This window comes from Mytilus edulis, chromosome 3 (assembly GCF_963676685.1).
Source record: "Mytilus edulis chromosome 3, xbMytEdul2.2, whole genome shotgun sequence".
Taxonomy (NCBI): Eukaryota; Metazoa; Mollusca; class Bivalvia; order Mytilida; family Mytilidae; genus Mytilus; species Mytilus edulis.
In genome coordinates this window covers 85,586,654-85,613,026 of record NC_092346.1, presented here as the reverse complement: position 1 = coordinate 85,613,026, position 26,373 = coordinate 85,586,654, and the positions used below count along the sequence as shown (strand labels likewise).

Genomic DNA, 26,373 nt, shown 5'->3' with positions numbered 1-26,373 from the left:
TTTGGAAGGGGTATAAAAATTAATGGCAAGTAACCCACTGTCAACACTAGGGACTATATTTGTGAACAACGAAAATCAAGGGACGACAATGGTGGTCTCGGACCTAATAGGGTAGAAAGAGTTGACAAATCTTAAAAAAACTTGGTATGAACAAAGCTTAATGTATTATAACACTGCTTACAAAGTTTCATGACAATAGGATGTATATTATAGACATTAAGTTAAGTTCTATACTCATCTTTGCGTGTAAAATTTTGACGTTGAAATTGAAAAATTTCAACTATCAACATTTGGGGCTTTAAAAATTAAAATATTGCAAAAAAATACTTTTTAAATGCCTTAATATATTACTTATCATGTACTTAAAGCAATAGAGTACTCATTTGATTTATCAGACTTGGCATAATTATTCAAAAGTCAAATTTATATGAGCCTGCGCCTAAAAATTTAGGTTTTTCAATGAAGGGGAGCCTTACATGAAGATGTAATATTTTCCAGCAATTTTAAATTTGTGAAGCTTTTTGGTTATAAATAATCCTTACATATGTATTTAAAGTACTTTAAATGGAAAGAAAAGTTACAAATAACATATCATATTAGTTTAAAAGGGTCTTAGGCCAAGTAAGACTGGAAAAAAATTAGGGTCAATTAAGGCCGTGCCACATATTTACATACAAAAATGCATATTGAGGCTATAAGAAATAAAAATTTGTGTCTTTTTTATCATTTCTATACTCATGTGACATGATACAACAAATCTGAGCACAAAAAGACTCTTGCAATTAACTTTTCTTACAAGCAGTATGGGCTGAAACAAAGACTTTTGCCTTTTTAGGGAAAAACTTGCATGCAATTTATTCTCAACAGGCTTATATTTAAACCACTTGCTATCCTACAGAAGAAAAGAAATATATTATGTGAAATGGAACAGGTACAATAGACATTTTAAAGTGCATTTGATAAAAATTTAGTGAGGTCCCTTATATGGACATCAAATTTTATATACCAAGCTCCCCACTATTGCCTTCATCTAAACAAGGCGTTAGACAAGGGTCATTTATACAACACATTTTGCACATTTTATCTGAGATAAAGTTCTTTTCTGTAGATTCAGAGTTCATAAATAGGTAAAAGAAGCAGGAAAAGGCATAGAAACACAAATATTGACACATAAAAACCTGTCAGATAGAAAGTCAGGATGCCATTTATGCATCAATATTGAAAAAGTTATAAAATGCCTATTTTGACCATAAAATGCCAAAATTGGTCGTTTTTGCAGAAATTCTATAAAATAAAAGTTTAAATCCTTTAGTTTCACACTATTTGACAAGTTGACACCATCAAATCATTTAGGGAAGTTGCCAGAGTACAAATTCTATATTTACAGATTTCACCTCTTAGGTCCGAGAACACAATTAATTCGTAGTGCATTTCTTTTAGAACATAAATGAAAATAAAAAAAATCCCACCTGCGCTTTCTCAAAGAAACTTTTACAGTGTGTTGTACTACTTTTGGGACAAATTATATCAAATTTATAGAAAACTTCATCGCCTCTAACTCAAAATATGGACAATTTTATGTTTAGGGCGTCTTGAAATCTTTTGACAGCTTCCGAAGTACTCATTTTCAACCTTTTTCAGCTGGACCAAATCCCTACTTTCCTTTAAAATTCTGGACCCAAATTTTTTTACAGTGTAATTTCATCCCCCTACTTGCAATTTGAGGCAGTGAACATGGAGAAATAAATTTGGAAGGGGTATAAAAATTAATGGCAAGTAACCCACTGTCAACACTAGGGACTATATTTGTGAACAACGAAAATCAAGGGACGACAATGGTGGTCTCGGACCTAATAGGGTAGAAAGAGTTGACAAATCTTAAAAAAACTTGGTATGAACAAAGCTTAATGTATTATAACACTGCTTACAAAGTTTCATGACAATAGGATGTATATTATAGACATTAAGTTAAGTTCTATACTCATCTTTGCGTGTAAAATTTTGACGTTGAAATTGAAAAATTTCAACTATCAACATTTGGGGCTTTAAAAATTAAAATATTGCAAAAAAATACTTTTTAAATGCCTTAATATATTACTTATCATGTACTTAAAGCAATAGAGTACTCATTTGATTTATCAGACTTGGCATAATTATTCAAAAGTCAAATTTATATGAGCCTGCGCCTAAAAATTTAGGTTTTTCAATGAAGGGGAGCCTTACATGAAGATGTAATATTTTCCAGCAATTTTAAATTTGTGAAGCTTTTTGGTTATAAATAATCCTTACATATGTATTTAAAGTACTTTAAATGGAAAGAAAAGTTACAAATAACATATCATATTAGTTTAAAAGGGTCTTAGGCCAAGTAAGACTGGAAAAAAATTAGGGTCAATTAAGGCCGTGCCACATATTTACATACAAAAATGCATATTGAGGCTATAAGAAATAAAAATTTGTGTCTTTTTTATCATTTCTATACTCATGTGACATGATACAACAAATCTGAGCACAAAAAGACTCTTGCAATTAACTTTTCTTACAAGCAGTATGGGCTGAAACAAAGACTTTTGCCTTTTTAGGGAAAAACTTGCATGCAATTTATTCTCAACAGGCTTATATTTAAACCACTTGCTATCCTACAGAAGAAAAGAAATATATTATGTGAAATGGAACAGGTACAATAGACATTTTAAAGTGCATTTGATAAAAATTTAGTGAGGTCCCTTATATGGACATCAAATTTTATATACCAAGCTCCCCACTATTGCCTTCATCTAAACAAGGCGTTAGACAAGGGTCATTTATACAACACATTTTGCACATTTTATCTGAGATAAAGTTCTTTTCTGTAGATTCAGAGTTCATAAATAGGTAAAAGAAGCAGGAAAAGGCATAGAAACACAAATATTGACACATAAAAACCTGTCAGATAGAAAGTCAGGATGCCATTTATGCATCAATATTGAAAAAGTTATAAAATGCCTATTTTGACCATAAAATGCCAAAATTGGTCGTTTTTGCAGAAATTCTATAAAATAAAAGTTTAAATCCTTTAGTTTCACACTATTTGACAAGTTGACACCATCAAATCATTTAGGGAAGTTGCCAGAGTACAAATTCTATATTTACAGATTTCACCTCTTAGGTCCGAGAACACAATTAATTCGTAGTGCATTTCTTTTAGAACATAAATGAAAATAAAAAAAATCCCACCTGCGCTTTCTCAAAGAAACTTTTACAGTGTGTTGTACTACTTTTGGGACAAATTATATCAAATTTATAGAAAACTTCATCGCCTCTAACTCAAAATATGGACAATTTTATGTTTAGGGCGTCTTGAAATCTTTTGACAGCTTCCGAAGTACTCATTTTCAACCTTTTTCAGCTGGACCAAATCCCTACTTTCCTTTAAAATTCTGGACCCAAATTTTTTTACAGTGTAATTTCATCCCCCTACTTGCAATTTGAGGCAGTGAACATGGAGAAATAAATTTGGAAGGGGTATAAAAATTAATGGCAAGTAACCCACTGTCAACACTAGGGACTATATTTGTGAACAACGAAAATCAAGGGACGACAATGGTGGTCTCGGACCTAATAGGGTAGAAAGAGTTGACAAATCTTAAAAAAACTTGGTATGAACAAAGCTTAATGTATTATAACACTGCTTACAAAGTTTCATGACAATAGGATGTATATTATAGACATTAAGTTAAGTTCTATACTCATCTTTGCGTGTAAAATTTTGACGTTGAAATTGAAAAATTTCAACTATCAACATTTGGGGCTTTAAAAATTAAAATATTGCAAAAAAATACTTTTTAAATGCCTTAATATATTACTTATCATGTACTTAAAGCAATAGAGTACTCATTTGATTTATCAGACTTGGCATAATTATTCAAAAGTCAAATTTATATGAGCCTGCGCCTAAAAATTTAGGTTTTTCAATGAAGGGGAGCCTTACATGAAGATGTAATATTTTCCAGCAATTTTAAATTTGTGAAGCTTTTTGGTTATAAATAATCCTTACATATGTATTTAAAGTACTTTAAATGGAAAGAAAAGTTACAAATAACATATCATATTAGTTTAAAAGGGTCTTAGGCCAAGTAAGACTGGAAAAAAATTAGGGTCAATTAAGGCCGTGCCACATATTTACATACAAAAATGCATATTGAGGCTATAAGAAATAAAAATTTGTGTCTTTTTTATCATTTCTATACTCATGTGACATGATACAACAAATCTGAGCACAAAAAGACTCTTGCAATTAACTTTTCTTACAAGCAGTATGGGCTGAAACAAAGACTTTTGCCTTTTTAGGGAAAAACTTGCATGCAATTTATTCTCAACAGGCTTATATTTAAACCACTTGCTATCCTACAGAAGAAAAGAAATATATTATGTGAAATGGAACAGGTACAATAGACATTTTAAAGTGCATTTGATAAAAATTTAGTGAGGTCCCTTATATGGACATCAAATTTTATATACCAAGCTCCCCACTATTGCCTTCATCTAAACAAGGCGTTAGACAAGGGTCATTTATACAACACATTTTGCACATTTTATCTGAGATAAAGTTCTTTTCTGTAGATTCAGAGTTCATAAATAGGTAAAAGAAGCAGGAAAAGGCATAGAAACACAAATATTGACACATAAAAACCTGTCAGATAGAAAGTCAGGATGCCATTTATGCATCAATATTGAAAAAGTTATAAAATGCCTATTTTGACCATAAAATGCCAAAATTGGTCGTTTTTGCAGAAATTCTATAAAATAAAAGTTTAAATCCTTTAGTTTCACACTATTTGACAAGTTGACACCATCAAATCATTTAGGGAAGTTGCCAGAGTACAAATTCTATATTTACAGATTTCACCTCTTAGGTCCGAGAACACAATTAATTCGTAGTGCATTTCTTTTAGAACATAAATGAAAATAAAAAAAATCCCACCTGCGCTTTCTCAAAGAAACTTTTACAGTGTGTTGTACTACTTTTGGGACAAATTATATCAAATTTATAGAAAACTTCATCGCCTCTAACTCAAAATATGGACAATTTTATGTTTAGGGCGTCTTGAAATCTTTTGACAGCTTCCGAAGTACTCATTTTCAACCTTTTTCAGCTGGACCAAATCCCTACTTTCCTTTAAAATTCTGGACCCAAATTTTTTTACAGTGTAATTTCATCCCCCTACTTGCAATTTGAGGCAGTGAACATGGAGAAATAAATTTGGAAGGGGTATAAAAATTAATGGCAAGTAACCCACTGTCAACACTAGGGACTATATTTGTGAACAACGAAAATCAAGGGACGACAATGGTGGTCTCGGACCTAATAGGGTAGAAAGAGTTGACAAATCTTAAAAAAACTTGGTATGAACAAAGCTTAATGTATTATAACACTGCTTACAAAGTTTCATGACAATAGGATGTATATTATAGACATTAAGTTAAGTTCTATACTCATCTTTGCGTGTAAAATTTTGACGTTGAAATTGAAAAATTTCAACTATCAACATTTGGGGCTTTAAAAATTAAAATATTGCAAAAAAATACTTTTTAAATGCCTTAATATATTACTTATCATGTACTTAAAGCAATAGAGTACTCATTTGATTTATCAGACTTGGCATAATTATTCAAAAGTCAAATTTATATGAGCCTGCGCCTAAAAATTTAGGTTTTTCAATGAAGGGGAGCCTTACATGAAGATGTAATATTTTCCAGCAATTTTAAATTTGTGAAGCTTTTTGGTTATAAATAATCCTTACATATGTATTTAAAGTACTTTAAATGGAAAGAAAAGTTACAAATAACATATCATATTAGTTTAAAAGGGTCTTAGGCCAAGTAAGACTGGAAAAAAATTAGGGTCAATTAAGGCCGTGCCACATATTTACATACAAAAATGCATATTGAGGCTATAAGAAATAAAAATTTGTGTCTTTTTTATCATTTCTATACTCATGTGACATGATACAACAAATCTGAGCACAAAAAGACTCTTGCAATTAACTTTTCTTACAAGCAGTATGGGCTGAAACAAAGACTTTTGCCTTTTTAGGGAAAAACTTGCATGCAATTTATTCTCAACAGGCTTATATTTAAACCACTTGCTATCCTACAGAAGAAAAGAAATATATTATGTGAAATGGAACAGGTACAATAGACATTTTAAAGTGCATTTGATAAAAATTTAGTGAGGTCCCTTATATGGACATCAAATTTTATATACCAAGCTCCCCACTATTGCCTTCATCTAAACAAGGCGTTAGACAAGGGTCATTTATACAACACATTTTGCACATTTTATCTGAGATAAAGTTCTTTTCTGTAGATTCAGAGTTCATAAATAGGTAAAAGAAGCAGGAAAAGGCATAGAAACACAAATATTGACACATAAAAACCTGTCAGATAGAAAGTCAGGATGCCATTTATGCATCAATATTGAAAAAGTTATAAAATGCCTATTTTGACCATAAAATGCCAAAATTGGTCGTTTTTGCAGAAATTCTATAAAATAAAAGTTTAAATCCTTTAGTTTCACACTATTTGACAAGTTGACACCATCAAATCATTTAGGGAAGTTGCCAGAGTACAAATTCTATATTTACAGATTTCACCTCTTAGGTCCGAGAACACAATTAATTCGTAGTGCATTTCTTTTAGAACATAAATGAAAATAAAAAAAATCCCACCTGCGCTTTCTCAAAGAAACTTTTACAGTGTGTTGTACTACTTTTGGGACAAATTATATCAAATTTATAGAAAACTTCATCGCCTCTAACTCAAAATATGGACAATTTTATGTTTAGGGCGTCTTGAAATCTTTTGACAGCTTCCGAAGTACTCATTTTCAACCTTTTTCAGCTGGACCAAATCCCTACTTTCCTTTAAAATTCTGGACCCAAATTTTTTTACAGTGTAATTTCATCCCCCTACTTGCAATTTGAGGCAGTGAACATGGAGAAATAAATTTGGAAGGGGTATAAAAATTAATGGCAAGTAACCCACTGTCAACACTAGGGACTATATTTGTGAACAACGAAAATCAAGGGACGACAATGGTGGTCTCGGACCTAATAGGGTAGAAAGAGTTGACAAATCTTAAAAAAACTTGGTATGAACAAAGCTTAATGTATTATAACACTGCTTACAAAGTTTCATGACAATAGGATGTATATTATAGACATTAAGTTAAGTTCTATACTCATCTTTGCGTGTAAAATTTTGACGTTGAAATTGAAAAATTTCAACTATCAACATTTGGGGCTTTAAAAATTAAAATATTGCAAAAAAATACTTTTTAAATGCCTTAATATATTACTTATCATGTACTTAAAGCAATAGAGTACTCATTTGATTTATCAGACTTGGCATAATTATTCAAAAGTCAAATTTATATGAGCCTGCGCCTAAAAATTTAGGTTTTTCAATGAAGGGGAGCCTTACATGAAGATGTAATATTTTCCAGCAATTTTAAATTTGTGAAGCTTTTTGGTTATAAATAATCCTTACATATGTATTTAAAGTACTTTAAATGGAAAGAAAAGTTACAAATAACATATCATATTAGTTTAAAAGGGTCTTAGGCCAAGTAAGACTGGAAAAAAATTAGGGTCAATTAAGGCCGTGCCACATATTTACATACAAAAATGCATATTGAGGCTATAAGAAATAAAAATTTGTGTCTTTTTTATCATTTCTATACTCATGTGACATGATACAACAAATCTGAGCACAAAAAGACTCTTGCAATTAACTTTTCTTACAAGCAGTATGGGCTGAAACAAAGACTTTTGCCTTTTTAGGGAAAAACTTGCATGCAATTTATTCTCAACAGGCTTATATTTAAACCACTTGCTATCCTACAGAAGAAAAGAAATATATTATGTGAAATGGAACAGGTACAATAGACATTTTAAAGTGCATTTGATAAAAATTTAGTGAGGTCCCTTATATGGACATCAAATTTTATATACCAAGCTCCCCACTATTGCCTTCATCTAAACAAGGCGTTAGACAAGGGTCATTTATACAACACATTTTGCACATTTTATCTGAGATAAAGTTCTTTTCTGTAGATTCAGAGTTCATAAATAGGTAAAAGAAGCAGGAAAAGGCATAGAAACACAAATATTGACACATAAAAACCTGTCAGATAGAAAGTCAGGATGCCATTTATGCATCAATATTGAAAAAGTTATAAAATGCCTATTTTGACCATAAAATGCCAAAATTGGTCGTTTTTGCAGAAATTCTATAAAATAAAAGTTTAAATCCTTTAGTTTCACACTATTTGACAAGTTGACACCATCAAATCATTTAGGGAAGTTGCCAGAGTACAAATTCTATATTTACAGATTTCACCTCTTAGGTCCGAGAACACAATTAATTCGTAGTGCATTTCTTTTAGAACATAAATGAAAATAAAAAAAATCCCACCTGCGCTTTCTCAAAGAAACTTTTACAGTGTGTTGTACTACTTTTGGGACAAATTATATCAAATTTATAGAAAACTTCATCGCCTCTAACTCAAAATATGGACAATTTTATGTTTAGGGCGTCTTGAAATCTTTTGACAGCTTCCGAAGTACTCATTTTCAACCTTTTTCAGCTGGACCAAATCCCTACTTTCCTTTAAAATTCTGGACCCAAATTTTTTTACAGTGTAATTTCATCCCCCTACTTGCAATTTGAGGCAGTGAACATGGAGAAATAAATTTGGAAGGGGTATAAAAATTAATGGCAAGTAACCCACTGTCAACACTAGGGACTATATTTGTGAACAACGAAAATCAAGGGACGACAATGGTGGTCTCGGACCTAATAGGGTAGAAAGAGTTGACAAATCTTAAAAAAACTTGGTATGAACAAAGCTTAATGTATTATAACACTGCTTACAAAGTTTCATGACAATAGGATGTATATTATAGACATTAAGTTAAGTTCTATACTCATCTTTGCGTGTAAAATTTTGACGTTGAAATTGAAAAATTTCAACAATCAACATTTGGGGCTTTAAAAATTAAAATATTGCAAAAAAATACTTTTTAAATGCCTTAATATATTACTTATCATGTACTTAAAGCAATAGAGTACTCATTTGATTTATCAGACTTGGCATAATTATTCAAAAGTCAAATTTATATGAGCCTGCGCCTAAAAATTTAGGTTTTTCAATGAAGGGGAGCCTTACATGAAGATGTAATATTTTCCAGCAATTTTAAATTTGTGAAGCTTTTTGGTTATAAATAATCCTTACATATGTATTTAAAGTACTTTAAATGGAAAGAAAAGTTACAAATAACATATCATATTAGTTTAAAAGGGTCTTAGGCCAAGTAAGACTGGAAAAAAATTAGGGTCAATTAAGGCCGTGCCACATATTTACATACAAAAATGCATATTGAGGCTATAAGAAATAAAAATTTGTGTCTTTTTTATCATTTCTATACTCATGTGACATGATACAACAAATCTGAGCACAAAAAGACTCTTGCAATTAACTTTTCTTACAAGCAGTATGGGCTGAAACAAAGACTTTTGCCTTTTTAGGGAAAAACTTGCATGCAATTTATTCTCAACAGGCTTATATTTAAACCACTTGCTATCCTACAGAAGAAAAGAAATATATTATGTGAAATGGAACAGGTACAATAGACATTTTAAAGTGCATTTGATAAAAATTTAGTGAGGTCCCTTATATGGACATCAAATTTTATATACCAAGCTCCCCACTATTGCCTTCATCTAAACAAGGCGTTAGACAAGGGTCATTTATACAACACATTTTGCACATTTTATCTGAGATAAAGTTCTTTTCTGTAGATTCAGAGTTCATAAATAGGTAAAAGAAGCAGGAAAAGGCATAGAAACACAAATATTGACACATAAAAACCTGTCAGATAGAAAGTCAGGATGCCATTTATGCATCAATATTGAAAAAGTTATAAAATGCCTATTTTGACCATAAAATGCCAAAATTGGTCGTTTTTGCAGAAATTCTATAAAATAAAAGTTTAAATCCTTTAGTTTCACACTATTTGACAAGTTGACACCATCAAATCATTTAGGGAAGTTGCCAGAGTACAAATTCTATATTTACAGATTTCACCTCTTAGGTCCGAGAACACAATTAATTCGTAGTGCATTTCTTTTAGAACATAAATGAAAATAAAAAAAATCCCACCTGCGCTTTCTCAAAGAAACTTTTACAGTGTGTTGTACTACTTTTGGGACAAATTATATCAAATTTATAGAAAACTTCATCGCCTCTAACTCAAAATATGGACAATTTTATGTTTAGGGCGTCTTGAAATCTTTTGACAGCTTCCGAAGTACTCATTTTCAACCTTTTTCAGCTGGACCAAATCCCTACTTTCCTTTAAAATTCTGGACCCAAATTTTTTTACAGTGTAATTTCATCCCCCTACTTGCAATTTGAGGCAGTGAACATGGAGAAATAAATTTGGAAGGGGTATAAAAATTAATGGCAAGTAACCCACTGTCAACACTAGGGACTATATTTGTGAACAACGAAAATCAAGGGACGACAATGGTGGTCTCGGACCTAATAGGGTAGAAAGAGTTGACAAATCTTAAAAAAACTTGGTATGAACAAAGCTTAATGTATTATAACACTGCTTACAAAGTTTCATGACAATAGGATGTATATTATAGACATTAAGTTAAGTTCTATACTCATCTTTGCGTGTAAAATTTTGACGTTGAAATTGAAAAATTTCAACTATCAACATTTGGGGCTTTAAAAATTAAAATATTGCAAAAAAATACTTTTTAAATGCCTTAATATATTACTTATCATGTACTTAAAGCAATAGAGTACTCATTTGATTTATCAGACTTGGCATAATTATTCAAAAGTCAAATTTATATGAGCCTGCGCCTAAAAATTTAGGTTTTTCAATGAAGGGGAGCCTTACATGAAGATGTAATATTTTCCAGCAATTTTAAATTTGTGAAGCTTTTTGGTTATAAATAATCCTTACATATGTATTTAAAGTACTTTAAATGGAAAGAAAAGTTACAAATAACATATCATATTAGTTTAAAAGGGTCTTAGGCCAAGTAAGACTGGAAAAAAATTAGGGTCAATTAAGGCCGTGCCACATATTTACATACAAAAATGCATATTGAGGCTATAAGAAATAAAAATTTGTGTCTTTTTTATCATTTCTATACTCATGTGACATGATACAACAAATCTGAGCACAAAAAGACTCTTGCAATTAACTTTTCTTACAAGCAGTATGGGCTGAAACAAAGACTTTTGCCTTTTTAGGGAAAAACTTGCATGCAATTTATTCTCAACAGGCTTATATTTAAACCACTTGCTATCCTACAGAAGAAAAGAAATATATTATGTGAAATGGAACAGGTACAATAGACATTTTAAAGTGCATTTGATAAAAATTTAGTGAGGTCCCTTATATGGACATCAAATTTTATATACCAAGCTCCCCACTATTGCCTTCATCTAAACAAGGCGTTAGACAAGGGTCATTTATACAACACATTTTGCACATTTTATCTGAGATAAAGTTCTTTTCTGTAGATTCAGAGTTCATAAATAGGTAAAAGAAGCAGGAAAAGGCATAGAAACACAAATATTGACACATAAAAACCTGTCAGATAGAAAGTCAGGATGCCATTTATGCATCAATATTGAAAAAGTTATAAAATGCCTATTTTGACCATAAAATGCCAAAATTGGTCGTTTTTGCAGAAATTCTATAAAATAAAAGTTTAAATCCTTTAGTTTCACACTATTTGACAAGTTGACACCATCAAATCATTTAGGGAAGTTGCCAGAGTACAAATTCTATATTTACAGATTTCACCTCTTAGGTCCGAGAACACAATTAATTCGTAGTGCATTTCTTTTAGAACATAAATGAAAATAAAAAAAATCCCACCTGCGCTTTCTCAAAGAAACTTTTACAGTGTGTTGTACTACTTTTGGGACAAATTATATCAAATTTATAGAAAACTTCATCGCCTCTAACTCAAAATATGGACAATTTTATGTTTAGGGCGTCTTGAAATCTTTTGACAGCTTCCGAAGTACTCATTTTCAACCTTTTTCAGCTGGACCAAATCCCTACTTTCCTTTAAAATTCTGGACCCAAATTTTTTTACAGTGTAATTTCATCCCCCTACTTGCAATTTGAGGCAGTGAACATGGAGAAATAAATTTGGAAGGGGTATAAAAATTAATGGCAAGTAACCCACTGTCAACACTAGGGACTATATTTGTGAACAACGAAAATCAAGGGACGACAATGGTGGTCTCGGACCACATGTGACATTATGCTGATGATCAGGGTGGGAATCTCCACAGGTATCATCAGTTGTAATCAAATCAAATAGACAGTTAAATCAACCTTTATAATAAATTTTGGTTATTATATGGGTGCATAAAGATCAATATTAAAGATAAATCTTTTTATTGTCAAATTAAATATTAAATGTACATAACGGTGGCATAATAGAAGTCACTTTTTACCGATATATTACTGTGTATTCATAATTGGATTAGACATTCATTGTGTATTATAACATTGTGTGGTGGAGGATTACATATTCAACTCCTTTGGAGGTGTGCCTACATTGGCAGAAATTATATTGATACAGATACAGATTGTAAGGGAGCTACCATTTGATTTTTATGGGGGGGCTAGGATGAAATTTGAAAAAAATAGGCAGGACAGGAGTTTTGAGTAAAAAAAAAAGGCAGGATGAGACCCTTTGCAAAAAAAAAAGGCAGGATGACAATTTAGGTAAAAAAAGTCAGGTTAAACTAATAATAAAAAAGGCAGGACCGAATAGAGTGAAAAATAAAAAGGCAGGACAGAGATTACAACTAAAAAAAAATGCAGGACAAAATTTTTCATCCTAGCCCCCCCCCATAAAAATCAAATGGTAGCTCCCTAAAGTCATCAGGCAAAGTCGCCTTTTTGTGACGCCACACTGACAGAAAATTCAGAGGAAAAACAAGAGAATTGGTGACATCATGATAAATAAATGTAACCTATGAAGATCTTAGATGAAACTAACCCGTGACGCTGTGACGTATAGGCCGGTAGTTAAACTAAATCGAGTTAATATAGATCAATATAAATTGGAAAATTATAGATTCTACCTGGGACTATTATGCATGACTATCATAGGCAGATCCAGGGGAAAATTTGGTTGATTATATAGGAAATCATTGAAGCATGACTGAAGCCCCCCCCCCCCCCCCCCCCTTCCTTTAGGAAAATTTCTGGATCCGCCATCGAGATCGAGTCTATTATACTAATAATATAATAGTCCCAGATTCTACCACTGCATTGAGTGGGATAAGATATTTCTCCACTGGAGATAGTTAAACATTTAAATGGAAAACGCAAGGCTCGTTTTAAACGTTCTGGTAAAAAATTATCAACTAGGGATAAATTCTGTGTTTTGTGAATTTTAGTCATGCTTTGGGTATTTAGATGGATTAAGAGACAGGGGACATAACTATTAGTATTTGCGTTATGACCTATTCTTTTTAAGATTTGACCATAGAAAAGCTACGCAATAGGTCTAAAACATAAAAAAATATAAAGAATAAGGCATGATTTACCCTGGATGCACACTGCTTCAGTGAGCTAAGTTCTGTTTTCGTTTTAAGTGTGAAGGAAGTGACGTCACTGCAACATCCATACACGAGTCCGCCATTGTGTCCAAAAAGACGATGATTACCATGGCATAAGTTGAAATAAATTATATATCGATATGCCTAGATCAAGAAGCCGAAGTAGAAGTCGTGCAGAAAGCGTAACCAGACAAAAACACAGAAGCAAGCACAAGAAGAAGCGTTCAAGGTCTAGTTCAAGATCTCGAGCATACAGAAATCATCGCTCCAGATCACGAGATAGAAAAAGGAGACACGAACGGTAAATGTTTGGGTTTAAAACAAGTATCTGTATGACTGACTTGCATAACACTTATTCAATGAAATCAGCATACGAGTATTTCTACATGAAAATAGCCATAACGACATAGGACATAAAGCTTTAGGCAGCAACCATTTTATTGTTTTAAATAATTTGTTTTTGATTTTGAGAAAAAATTGTTTGTTTCACCCTCAGCTGCCACTATATGTAATGCTAAAATTGAAAGAAAAAAATTGTTTTCGACTTGTCGTGAAAATATAGATTGTCCAGAAAAAAAACATAGCCCCCCCCCCCGAAAATCAAATGGTTGCAGCTTACTTAGTATACTATTATGCACAGGCTTGACTTGGAGACCAAGTTTGTTTATTCTCACGATAGTCGTTACATCGATAGTCTTGTGCTAAAGTTGTCCCAAGCCAGAAAAAGTGGAGTATTCCCTGTTTTCAGAATTCACCCAGTTTCTAGAATACATGTACACCAGCTTCACCCTCAAAGGCCTGAAAACTTAAAACCAATATGAAAAAATTTATTACGATGAAGGAATATTTATTGTATATATACATGTAGCTACATATCAAATCTGTGAACAATAATTTGATGACCAAATCCCAAATATATTCTTGATATACTGTATATGTATGCCACCCCTTAGGCTTGAAAAATGATCTTGTGAGAGTTGACTGTTGTAAAAAAGTAAGTCATCTGGTGCTTTTTATTCAAATTTATTAATTATCGGATAATTGGTGGAAATTGATGTGCTGTACAAGTGACTCGGAGAGTAAATCAGACTAAAATTTAAATGTTGACAAAGTTAAGGATGAATATGTAAAATTGAGAATGGAAATGGGGAATGTGTCAAAGAGACAACAACCCTACCATAGAATAGACAACAGCAGAAGAATACCAACAGGTCTTCAATATAGCGAGAAATTCCCGCACCCGGAGGCGTCCTTCAGCTGGCCCCTAAACAAATATATACTAGTTCAGTGATAATGAATGCCATACTAAACTCCAAATTGTACATAAGAAACTAAAATTAAAAATAATACAAGACAAACAAAGGCCAGAGGCTCCTGACTTGGGACAGGCGCAAAAATGCGGCGGGATTAAACATGTTTATGAGATCTCAACCCTCCCCCTATACCTCTAGCCAATGTAGAAAAGTAAACGCATAACAATACGCACATGAAAGTTCAGTTCAAGAGAAGTCTGATGTCAGACAGTCTGCGACGTTAAGCGGTAGCCCGAAGCCTGTGTCTGTTTAAATAAGCTCAGACTAGTTAACGTACACTGCTGATAGTCTGACCGGTCAAGTGCATATCTATGTGCACTTTTTTAATCGTTACCATAAGTTAAGGCAGAATGTCACTCAACGCCATCAATATTAATAAACTGATACTCTTTTCCTTGCACAAATTCCGTTAACCAGTTTTGACGGTCTCCCTAATAACCGATTGTTCAAGATAAAAAAGCCAGCGGAAACGGTCAGTACCACATGTTTTGAAAATGTCAAATTTTGATAATTGTTGATTGATTTATGTTGCATAGACTGAATAAAATATAATCATAGCAGAAAATTAAAAAAACATTGACCATTTTTGCATTGGAAGAAATTAATTCGTAACTGCCCGCTTGACATCTTGTGTATTTTAGACGATCAATTATTAGGACGACTTCAGTGACTGGTTACCATTAAATTTATGAAGAAGTGAAACCAGTTTTGTTTTCATTTCGAAAGTGTACACATAATTTTGGTCTGACACAAACATCGTTTAATATACATGGCTTCACTGTTTGAAAGTGCGAGACCATGAAAGACACCTAAAAGGCCGTCTCGCAAGTCCGACCAAGTTACAGAGGCTAAAAAAAGTACAAGGATAAATGGGTCCGAGAATTTAAAACTCATTGAACGGACGGTCGTCCCTGACCCTGGCTCCAGTATGAGAATATTCTAGGATCATCTAGTTATGTTTTGTAGCTACACTGTACTGTAAGGAGCAGGGAAAAGGAGGCAAATTTGTATCTGTATTTGTATTTGAACAGGAGTTGTTCAGCAAATTGAAAAATAATATGAAAAATTATGAAGAATAAGATTTTAACTGATTAATTTTCTTCTTTATATATATATCATGTATGCATGTATAATAAAATGATGATAAATTGAATTGCTGTATTTGATACAGAATTTTAACACTCATTCTTAATTTTGTCAACATTTAAATTCAAATTCTAAAATTATTTTGTAAGTGGCAGACATACATTTGTACATTGGATATTTAGAAAAAAAAGTACTGCTACATGTATTAAATAATACATTGTACATGTATGTCCATTTGACAAGCATGAAGTCTTGTATTAGAACTCACCAGATGCCACGATTTTGAGTAGAATAGAGTCCAAAATTTGATTGAACCTGAAACTTTGCCATTTGTAATTTGTCAATGAACTAAAGTTTACTAAGGTCTGATTTTAACACTGTTGTGCATCATTTCTGTCAAGTAGCATGAGTAGTTTGATGATATAGTTAGTGGTTGTGCAACATACATGTACAGCTAATAATACCTTGACAAAATCATTTCAACATAAAAATATTAGGGTTACGAGTTAGTCTGGAAACCCTGAACACAGTGTTTTTGGACCGTAATCAGCCTTCAAAATTTTTACATACAGACTAGAAATAAAAATATTGTACACCTTTTTGTTACATTACCTTCATCATGTCCGTCATTATAAATACCAACAAACACAAAAACTTACAAGTTCCTTCCATATGCATACAGAGTGTCAGACATCTACTGACATTTAAAAACTACTGCTACAAATATCAATGTTCCTGTTGCTATAGTAACACATCATGGAACTTTCTAAAAATGTACATAAAATTTTAGCTCTTCCCTAAGGCCAAAAAAAAATATATGTCTGTTTCCTGCTTCTGACCGACCCTGGATCAAAACCCCTGACCCTGGTTTTTTTTTTAATTCCGGGAAAAAATCGGTTACTCTCCAGAAAAAATGTTTCCCATCCGGATTTGTATTATACTATGCCCAAACAATAAAAATGGCTGGGAGCAGCACAAATATGCTATAATTAAGGTTTTAAAAAATGTTGGCACTAGGTGAAGTCAATTCAAGCTTCTTTGTTGAGATTAACACACTTTTGGGTACAAAAACCCAACCAAACATGATATTGAACCGACTGCAAATCTGACAGGGAGTGCCAAAAAAAAAAAAAAAAAATCCTGACCTACCGACATTGATTTATTTGCCTTGGCAGCAGGAAACAGACATATATTTTTTTTTGCCTAACACTGTATATTCGAAGAACAATTGATACCTACTGTTCTCTACCAAATAAAACTATAAATTTTAGTTGAAAATTGTTTATATTTTAGAACCAAACGTTCTTTGTCATCAAGTAGTTCTAGCAGTGATGATGAGCTGATATTAAGGGCGAAACGACGAGAAGAGGAAGAGAAGAAATTGGAATTAGAAAGACAAAGATTACAGTTAGTTTCACCATTTATTTTATTATAAAATCTTTATTTTAAAAAAGCATTTAACAGATTAATGTCAGTCAGGGGTACTACTTATTCTAGTAATTTTTATTTACTTGAAAAAGAAAAAAAAATATACACATATGTAAGTAAATTTGTAGGATACTTATACAAGTGAATTTTATTTACTTGTATAGGTTAAAAAAATTGGCTTAGTTATGTCCTTTAGACATTCAGAAGTTTTTACTTGTTTAAGTAAAAAAGTCATCCTTTCTTCTTTTCTTGAATTCTTAAGATTTCTTTGCTCTACTAGAATTTTAAATTTTGTATCCTTCGCAAATGTCTTTACTAAAAATACTTTTGTGCCATACTTCGAGGTTTCTTTTTATTAAGTGTAATTTCATGGACAATGAAAATCCCATTTGTCTGTTATCTTTATAACACTGCTCATTTACAAGCCCCTAAGGAGCAATTTTGAAGGCCTTGCGCAAATATACAAGATCTTTGCTCAATCAGTTTCTTTGTTGAATTAATGAGATGAAACATTGAACTACAATAAAAAAAAAATTGAGCAAACCTGGGAAAAGTCATTCAAGGCATGATTTTACATTTCAAAACTTGAGGATTTTTGTGGAATTGTAAGAATACAAGTAAATTTTTTTACCAAATTAAGGGGAGATTCTTCAAGTAAATAAAATTAACTTGTACAAGTAGCTATAGTACCCCTGACTACTGAATGTGTAATAAGGATTCATGTTAACACATGTAAGTTTTTCCCTTATAAAATCCTAAATAATATTAAAAATAGACTATACCTTTTAAGTATATATATGCAATTCATTTATCAGGTTTATGTTACTGTGGATTCATTATTATTTGTTGGATACCAATTTTAGTGGATTTCATGGGTACAGGTGAACCACCAAATCAAATATCCACGAACATGCAAGTTTTTTCCAATCCATGATAATTGATACCCACTAAAATAAATGAATCCACAGTATTATTTTATCGTTCTAGATATTAATTTCCTACTTGAAATGTCATGTTTTCTTGTCATAATTTTTACGCACCGGTTTTAATGTCAAGTTAAAAGAAATTATCTGTTTTAGTTGGACCAGGCTTGATGTCTTAGTAGGTTTTAGTATGTCAACTTCTTGTTTTCAAGTTTTATTATACATGTATTTGTAATTGTCTAATTAATTTATAATGCACCTGTCTGTTATAGGAAACAAAAAGAACTTGAAGAAAAACTGATTGAGGAAGAAGTAGCTCGTAGAGTAGAAGAATTGGTCTCTAAAAGGGTAGAAGAAGAGTTAGAAAAACGTAAAGATGAAATTGAGGCTGAGGTTAAGAGGAGGGTAGAAGAGGCAAAAAGGATCATGGAGGCTCAAATGTTGGAGGAATTGGAACGACAAAGAGAAACAGAAATAGAAAACCAACGAAAGTTGGAGGTATGGGTAAACCTGATTGGATGCTTATTTCAGCTGCCATATACCCTGGTTGTGGGGGGAGGGCAGCATAACCTTTAAAACAGCTTAAAACATACACAATTTTCTCTAAACTATTTCAAAACAAAAGTAAGAATTATCTTTGGTTCAGTTTGATTAATTTGTAAAGGATATGCTGCAAGCCTTGGTCCTTCAATCAAAAAAGAAAGAAATGCAGATTTGTTGATTATACGTTTTTTCCCTGAAATATTTTCTAGTGTTTTTTGTTTAATATTTGTTATAGTATTAAAGTATGTTATATTGACGTATCCAGTTCAAACTTTAAAGCTTTTCCATTTGAATAATATTTAGAAAACATGTATTAAAAGCTTTCTATGCCCATTTCCTCACCAATAGTTGCATTAAACATGTTAAACAGCTGTTGACTATTGCTGCTTTATAGTGCATGACATGGTCTTTCTTCTTAATGTATATACAATTAGCGTCATAACTTGGATAAACAATCAATTACATTAAAAACAGGGACAAAATTAGACACACCATTTAGTTTTATGTAATCCTAAAATTCAAGTCAAGATGGTTTTTTTAATCAGCTACATTTGAACAATGTTATTGAAGTTATGTGGTTTCCCAAAAAATTGACAGCCTGTAGAAATTTCATGTTTTGTTATCAAAAAGTAAATATCTTTGGAAATTATTTTTTTTTTCTATTTAAAACATTTATAATCATGATAATGCATGACATTTATTTAGCAAGATATTTATATTTAGACATCAAAGATTTATTTATGCCCACACCTTTGATATACATAGGGACCCAAGAGTAATTTATTCTGCACTTTCATGATATATATGAACAAATCTGCATTACAGTCCATGAACAAATGATAGATCTGTGATAATTCTGATGCCAAGTTTATTGTTTTTATGCAGTTTAAAAAAAAAACAACATATAAGTCTATTTGATGAAACAATTTGTATAAACATCTTTAAAAATAACTCCTGACATGTTTCTTTTTAAAAAATGATAGATATTTTTAACTGCAATGCAATTGTAAACTTCCACAATTTCAGTAATTATTAATATTGATTTATCAGAAATTATTGCAAAAGAAAGTAAAAAACTTGTTTTGTGCATTTTTCAGAAGCATTTTTGATTTGCACCTCTGACTTTAGATTTGTCAGTAGATATTAAATGCACGAAACAAGGTATGAGTGGAATAGAGAGATAAAAATACAACTATTTTACATTTCTTGGCATCTGAACACTATAAATAAATCCAAAATAAAACTGCATGAAGATAGACATTTGTGTACATGTATCATTTATTTCAGGAAGTTTGTAAAATTATATTACATGAATATGGAACAAAATATTTATATGGAAATCCCATTTTGGAAGTTTGTTTTAGGTCAAAGCTGTTTGTTTTTACAGAATTCAGGAAAATATTGGATAAAACTATATGCAAGTATTGAAATGTTTTCTTCCATCTTTCACTGTGATGTGGTTTTTGCTGTACATGTACATGTATATCCCTAAGTCCCATAAATTAAAAAATACAAAAATACTTATAAACAGACCAGGTGACTAATAAGTAATTTAAAAGGTCCAAATCTGTTGGCATCAAATTATGTGAATTACTGCCACCATTTTTGGAAATAATTTCTCCTGCAGATAGTGTTTATATTGGATTTATTTTACTGAATACTTCAAGTTCTTTTTTAATTTTTTTTTTATCATAAACACTCTTGAGCATGTTGAGTGGTGTCTGAAGTGACTTTTTCTTTTATTCTGCAATTCCTATATTTATTCAGGCTAATTTTTTTGTAAAAGCATTCTGACCCCCATACATTTAGTTCTTGGATATCTTTAAAGATATACACCCTTTTTAGAGAATCGTGCATTAAACAGTAAAAACCACATGTTGCTCCTGTGCAATTAAAATATATAGTATAAATACATATGTTCTTGCCAAAGTCTAATAGATAGTTGATTAAACCAATATTTGTCTTTTGGGAAGCCCATTGAAGGTAGGGAATGCAGGCTTTTACAATTGATATATAGGTTGGAAAGAAAACTTTCAACTTTCAATTATGGTATTGGCTATGCCAATATTTTCTGTGATCAAAATTCTGCTAGTGAAAATGAAAGATGACAGTATTATCAAAAAGTGCTTCTTATAATGAGATTTTTGATCTACAAGAGACTTTTTTTTGTGTAAGAAAAAGAATTATGTACTTTTTGTGTAAAAACATTAAAAAAAATGTACATATGATTGTTGTTTGGATAAACTTGGAAGTCACACGGTAAGGGACCATGTTTGGTAAAGTGAAGAGCTAAAAGAAACGGAAGAATGTGAATAATTCCCACGGAGAACGTAAGTGTGTGGAAGGCAATATCAAACATTGTCCAACAATATCAATGTTTGATGCTGCTTCAACTAACATAATATATATTTATTTCAGTTGCATTTTACCATCAAACGATCCAAACAAGGGAAAATGTGGTGAAATCATTGTATAACATTGTGAATTGTTGTCTGATGGGTTATCAATAAAGTTTGGTTCTTTGTATTAAATGTTTGTTTAGAATTTCATCAATTATATGCTTTATATACACTATATAGTAAGACATTTGCTTTTCAAAAGAAAAAAAAATCTCCTGTATAAATTATAATCTGAATATTGATTACATGATAGAAAATCTAATTTTATTAAGTTGATCATCTATTTCATACATGTATATTTTTCTGTAGGGTTTTTCATCGGCTAATATTAATGTTATTTTATTATTATAGAGAGATATTTCATAAAAACTACAGCTCTGCAAGTATTTAACACAAAAATTCATATTGATTTATGTTTTTGTAGGAAGAAGAAAGGCTTAAAAGAAAAGAACTTGAAAAAATTATGGAAGAGAATAATAAAAAGATAGAAGAAGCACAAAAGAAACTTGTAAGTTATACATGTAGTATAAACTAAGAGTCTTTTCTGGTTGGCCATCAGTTTACTTTGAAATAACAACTCTAACGTCGACAGTTCTCATATTTTGGCATAATGTTTTGTTTTGTTGTACAATGATGTTGCCATATTGTTTCAATGATGTTTTGTTCATTGATAATACATGTTATGATAAACTTTCGAAGTATATGGGTTATTGTGCTTCTAAAAGCAGATCACACAGAAAAGCATGTTCTCATTAAGCCTGATAACAAATTTCAAAAGCTCTTATTTGTATACGTAGTTCCGTAGAAAAATGCAATGAAAATTTTGCAAAGCTAAGGATCAATAAATCTAAAACCTCTACGCACAAAGCACTTTAGGTTATAAGAAAAATGAAACGGAATTTCATGGGTTTTACCATGAGTAGACTTAATTTGAAAAATATTAAATTGATATAATCTCAAAAAGCTATTCAACTACACTAAATGGCACTTTCATTTAATTTTGCAAAGCTTAACAATGAAATTTTCATTTGTATTGTTAAATCTTTTATATGAATGCTTTATACAAGGGTATAAGACATGATGCAGCTTGTTATTTTCAGATAACAGTAACTTTATTTTATACTATGGTTAGTGATTAGCCAAATGATCAAAATGTCTATATATGACTGATCTTATACAAATATACTATGAATATTTTCATTAATAGGCTGAAGAACAATTGAAACTTGTTGAAGAACAGAGGAAAATGTTAGAACAAAAACAACGAATGGAAGACGAAGACCAGAAGAGAAAAAGATCTGAACAAGAAGTGATTCTCAATAAGAAAAATGCTAGACCGAAATTGTCATTTAGTCTTGGAGGGAAATAATATATATAATTTAATTTAGCATTGAAATCCTGTGTGCTGTTACTGCCATGTGATAAATGATTGACCCAATAGAGGATGTGAAGAAATTCTGTGTGCAGATTGTTCATGGAAAATGGTGTTCAATAATTGGGAAGACAGAGAGAGAGAGAGTGAGAAAATATGAAGGATGTGAAAGAATTTTTATCATTTAATTTATGAATTTTCATAAAAAAAAATCTTCATTAGACTACATCTTTTGATTTTTTTGTGTTTTTTATGTTTCATTGTGTGTGAGGGATGAAAGGAATGTCTTAAAATGTACATGATGCATCAAAAGCCAAGAATTTTCATTCCTTCATAATGATCAGTTCAGACTGATTTTATCAATCAATCATGAATACTCTTTATGTCCGCCTGGAGTGATTTATAACATGTTTATATTATGAATTATATTGTTGTACAGTATAAACCATTCACAAAATTAGGATACCTTAAAGACAGCAATAACTTTTGTAATGACTGAAATGAATTTCATAATGACTCATTAACATAAATATAGTAGTCAGAATAACTGCTCAATGAACACCCAGTTAAAGTAAATTTATGATATTGAACACATGTTACAATGTCAAGACTATTGATTACCTTAGCTGACTTAGACTGAACAAGGATGAAGTATGTTTGTACAGGTAAGCTGCATGACTTGAGATAATTAACATAAAACAGGTAAGTACCAGGTAGATATTCTCTTGTATACAGGATCAACAGTCAGGTCTAAAGTATTAGGTATGTAACTTTGTCCACATGTTTGTTGTAAGATTTATTTCACACTCTTGGACTTATAATTTCCTCTTGTCCCATAATAAGGTTTCTTTTGATTGAGATTGAAGTAGGAAAACCATTTTAGTATTTGTTAGATTTCTGCAACCAATTTCACTGCAGGATGGAATTGGTAAAATTTATACATCTTCTGTCGTTATTCATTTTAGTTGTATGTAGTTAGCAGTTTTTATAATTCTTAAATGGGAATTAAGGAAGTCATCAGATTAGGTTCTCCAACTGTTTGTAAAAACTCAATTCAAGAAATGTCAAATTATCCAGTATATAGTGTAATAACACATATTTCAAATTTGATTAGGATTCTGCTTTACTGTTCTTAAGGTAGAATTCTTAAAAATACTTTTATAATAGGCCACATGGACATGATGTACTACTTCATATATTAATAAGATTGCTTTTGTATGCTGAAAGCTAAAATTACGTTAATATAAATTGCATTGAAAGTTGGATAAATAAAGAAGTAGTACCTGGACAGATAAAAGCATTTTGATCACATCTTACAACATTGAAGACAGGGATATCTGAAAGCACAAGTGTCACCTGGATCTATATTGTTTGTGGTTATTGTAGGTCCAAGGTAAGACCAAATCACAAGTTTTTTTAGAAGATTATACACATTTCAGAAGCCAACAGTAAGGTAAATAACCTAGTGATAAGAATATGAATTATTTGATAGACATGGCAGTTGAATATAATTGTATTATTGACTTAATTTTGGAATTGGTGCATCAATAATTAGCAATTAGCCTAATGAGTGTTTCATAAAATAGAGGGCTTTCTAGGTAAACATATTTTTGTCCCAACCTGGTAATTTTCTATATAGTTTACAGTGTTAAAAAACAAACATTTATCACAATATTTAAAGTTATTTACATAGAAATTTTATGGCAAAACCATGCCGATAGGTTGTGTAGAAAAATAAATTTTTGCTCAGTTTTGCTAATGAATTTCATTTTTTAATTGTGTTCAACAAATTTGAATATACATTTGATACTTATTATTACCATGACTAAAGTCAAGTTGGAATTTGAAATTAAACTACCAGGGATTTTTTTACAAGATTTGTTCCATGAACAAAGTTATATATATTGTTATATTTATACCTAATGTATGTTTACAAGAATGAATGTATTGGTTGGTACATTAAAGAGTGTAACAACGTGAAAACAGTTGCTTTCTGTGCCCTAAAAGCTAATTAATATAATGCCTTTATCATTATATTCTTCTGATGTGTCATAAACTTTTTCATAATTTTTTTTATGGATATGGTACTTCACAATTCAAATATGTTGACTATGTTTTATATACTTCAATGGCTGATTTTATCTATAAATCAAGGTAAGTGGACTTCCTCCTAAAGGGATACTGCTAACTTCTTTCTATCTACCTATGAAGCTCCTTTATGAATCATCCTATAAAAAGAGGAATAAGTCGACAATAAGAGGAGCATAGTTGGTTGCCATGCAGAGCCCATTGTTTTTTTAAAAAATGTCCTCTAAACGTGACATATATGTTGTGAATCAAGAAATCAAGCATCTTGATAATATCAGTTTCTGGGATTTTTGTTTAAATCAGAGTAATTTTTTACAAAGTACAATTTATCCCTCCCTAACTCAGGCCATTCTTTTTTTATGAAGGAAAGCAGGACCAACTCTTTCAATTTTACTTCGTGTTTGGTTTAAACTGGTGACAGTAAAGTGTAGAAAAGATGAAAGGTTCTTAGAATTTATGTACTCTAAAAGTTCTATGGATTTTTTTAATATCCAAATCTGATTCACACTCCCTCTGGAACAGGTAGTACAACAATAAATGTGAAGCACGGCTGGTTTCAGGGGAGAACTAGGACCACCTAGCAAATGACACTTGGGTAGTTATTTTATTCAAAACAATGAAGGAAGATCCAGCTCTTCATCTTTGGTTGAAATTCAGAAGGATCACAGAACAGACCTATGATTATCTAGAATTTCCTCCTTAGTGTCATCGGAGTATATATTGAGTTTACAAGTGAATCTCCAATACCCAATTCATTTATCAAGCAGTTTATATAATGTGATTTACACAAAAAAGATGTTGTTAGAACCTTAATCTGCAGGAGGAAGGCCGAGTAAGTTGCAACATTCAGTTTGTTTCAACTGCCAACATTTTTTGGGTTCGTGTAATGCTATGATGTTGTCATCTGAAGACACATTGGTTTCAAGTGCATGGATCTCTATGAAATTTAACCATAAGGTTCAATACCACAAAAGATAGGTTGGCAATGATGATCCCAACTGTTTTGGAATTAGGTGCCCAAAACAAGCATTTTTCTATTCTAGTTTCAAGACAATAACTTTAGTATGAGTATTTTGATTGCTCTGAATTGTACCAAAGGGTCAATAAATAAAGGCAACAGTAGTATACCGCTGTTCAAAACTCATAAATCCATGGACAAAAAACAAAATCGGGATAACAAACTAAAACCGAGGGAAACGCATTAAATATAAGAGGAGAACAACGACATACCACAAGTAGAAGGTCTGGGAGTTATTACCCAAACCCTTCCAAAAAATTTTATGGGTTGGAGTCATGAAATTCAAAATTTGTAGAAGAACTGTTGTTATATCTGGGAATGAGTGGACATAAATTTTTCATAGTCACAAGGATTAAATTTAATATTTACACCAGACGCGCGTTTCATCTACAAAAGAATCATCAGTGACGCTTGAATCCAAAAAATGTTTTAAAAGGCCAAATAAAGTACGAAATTGAAGAGCATAAAGAACTAAAATTCCTAAAATATTTGCCAAAAACAGCTAAGGTAATCTATTCCTGAGGTAGAAAAGCCGTAGTATTTCAA

At 31.4% G+C, this 26,373-nt stretch overlaps 2 protein-coding genes across 2 annotated transcripts in view; one reads left to right on the top strand and one right to left on the bottom strand.

Moving 5' to 3' along the window:
• LOC139514600 (uncharacterized) overlaps window positions 1-13,733 on the bottom strand; it is a 59,453-nt gene extending 45,720 nt beyond the window's left edge. The window contains exon 1 of the mRNA XM_071304011.1: window positions 13,646-13,733. The gene's annotated coding sequence lies outside the window, so the exon portion shown is untranslated. The remainder of the gene's footprint in view (window positions 1-13,645) is intronic.
• Window positions 13,734-13,797: 64 nt separating this feature from the next.
• LOC139514599 (arginine and glutamate-rich protein 1-like) lies at window positions 13,798-24,704 on the top strand. Its single transcript, XM_071304009.1, has 5 exons — window positions 13,798-13,958; window positions 17,350-17,463; window positions 18,680-18,905; window positions 21,774-21,857; window positions 22,557-24,704. Exons 1-5 carry the CDS (start codon window positions 13,798-13,800, stop codon window positions 22,716-22,718), a joined length of 747 nt encoding a protein of 248 aa, XP_071160110.1. The 3' UTR covers window positions 22,719-24,704.
• Window positions 24,705-26,373: the final 1,669 nt, after the last annotated feature.

Bases quoted from the DNA above. Each gene is read 5' to 3' on its own strand.
- LOC139514599 (XM_071304009.1), top strand. From the start codon at position 13,798: ATGCCTAGATCAAGAAGCCGAAGTAGAAGTCGTGCAGAAAGCGTAACC. The intron at 18,906-21,773 runs GTATGGGTAAAC...ATGTTTTTGTAG, and splicing joins AAAACCAACGAAAGTTGGAG to GAAGAAGAAAGGCTTAAAAG. The intron at 21,858-22,556 runs GTAAGTTATACA...TTTCATTAATAG, and splicing joins AAGAAGCACAAAAGAAACTT to GCTGAAGAACAATTGAAACT.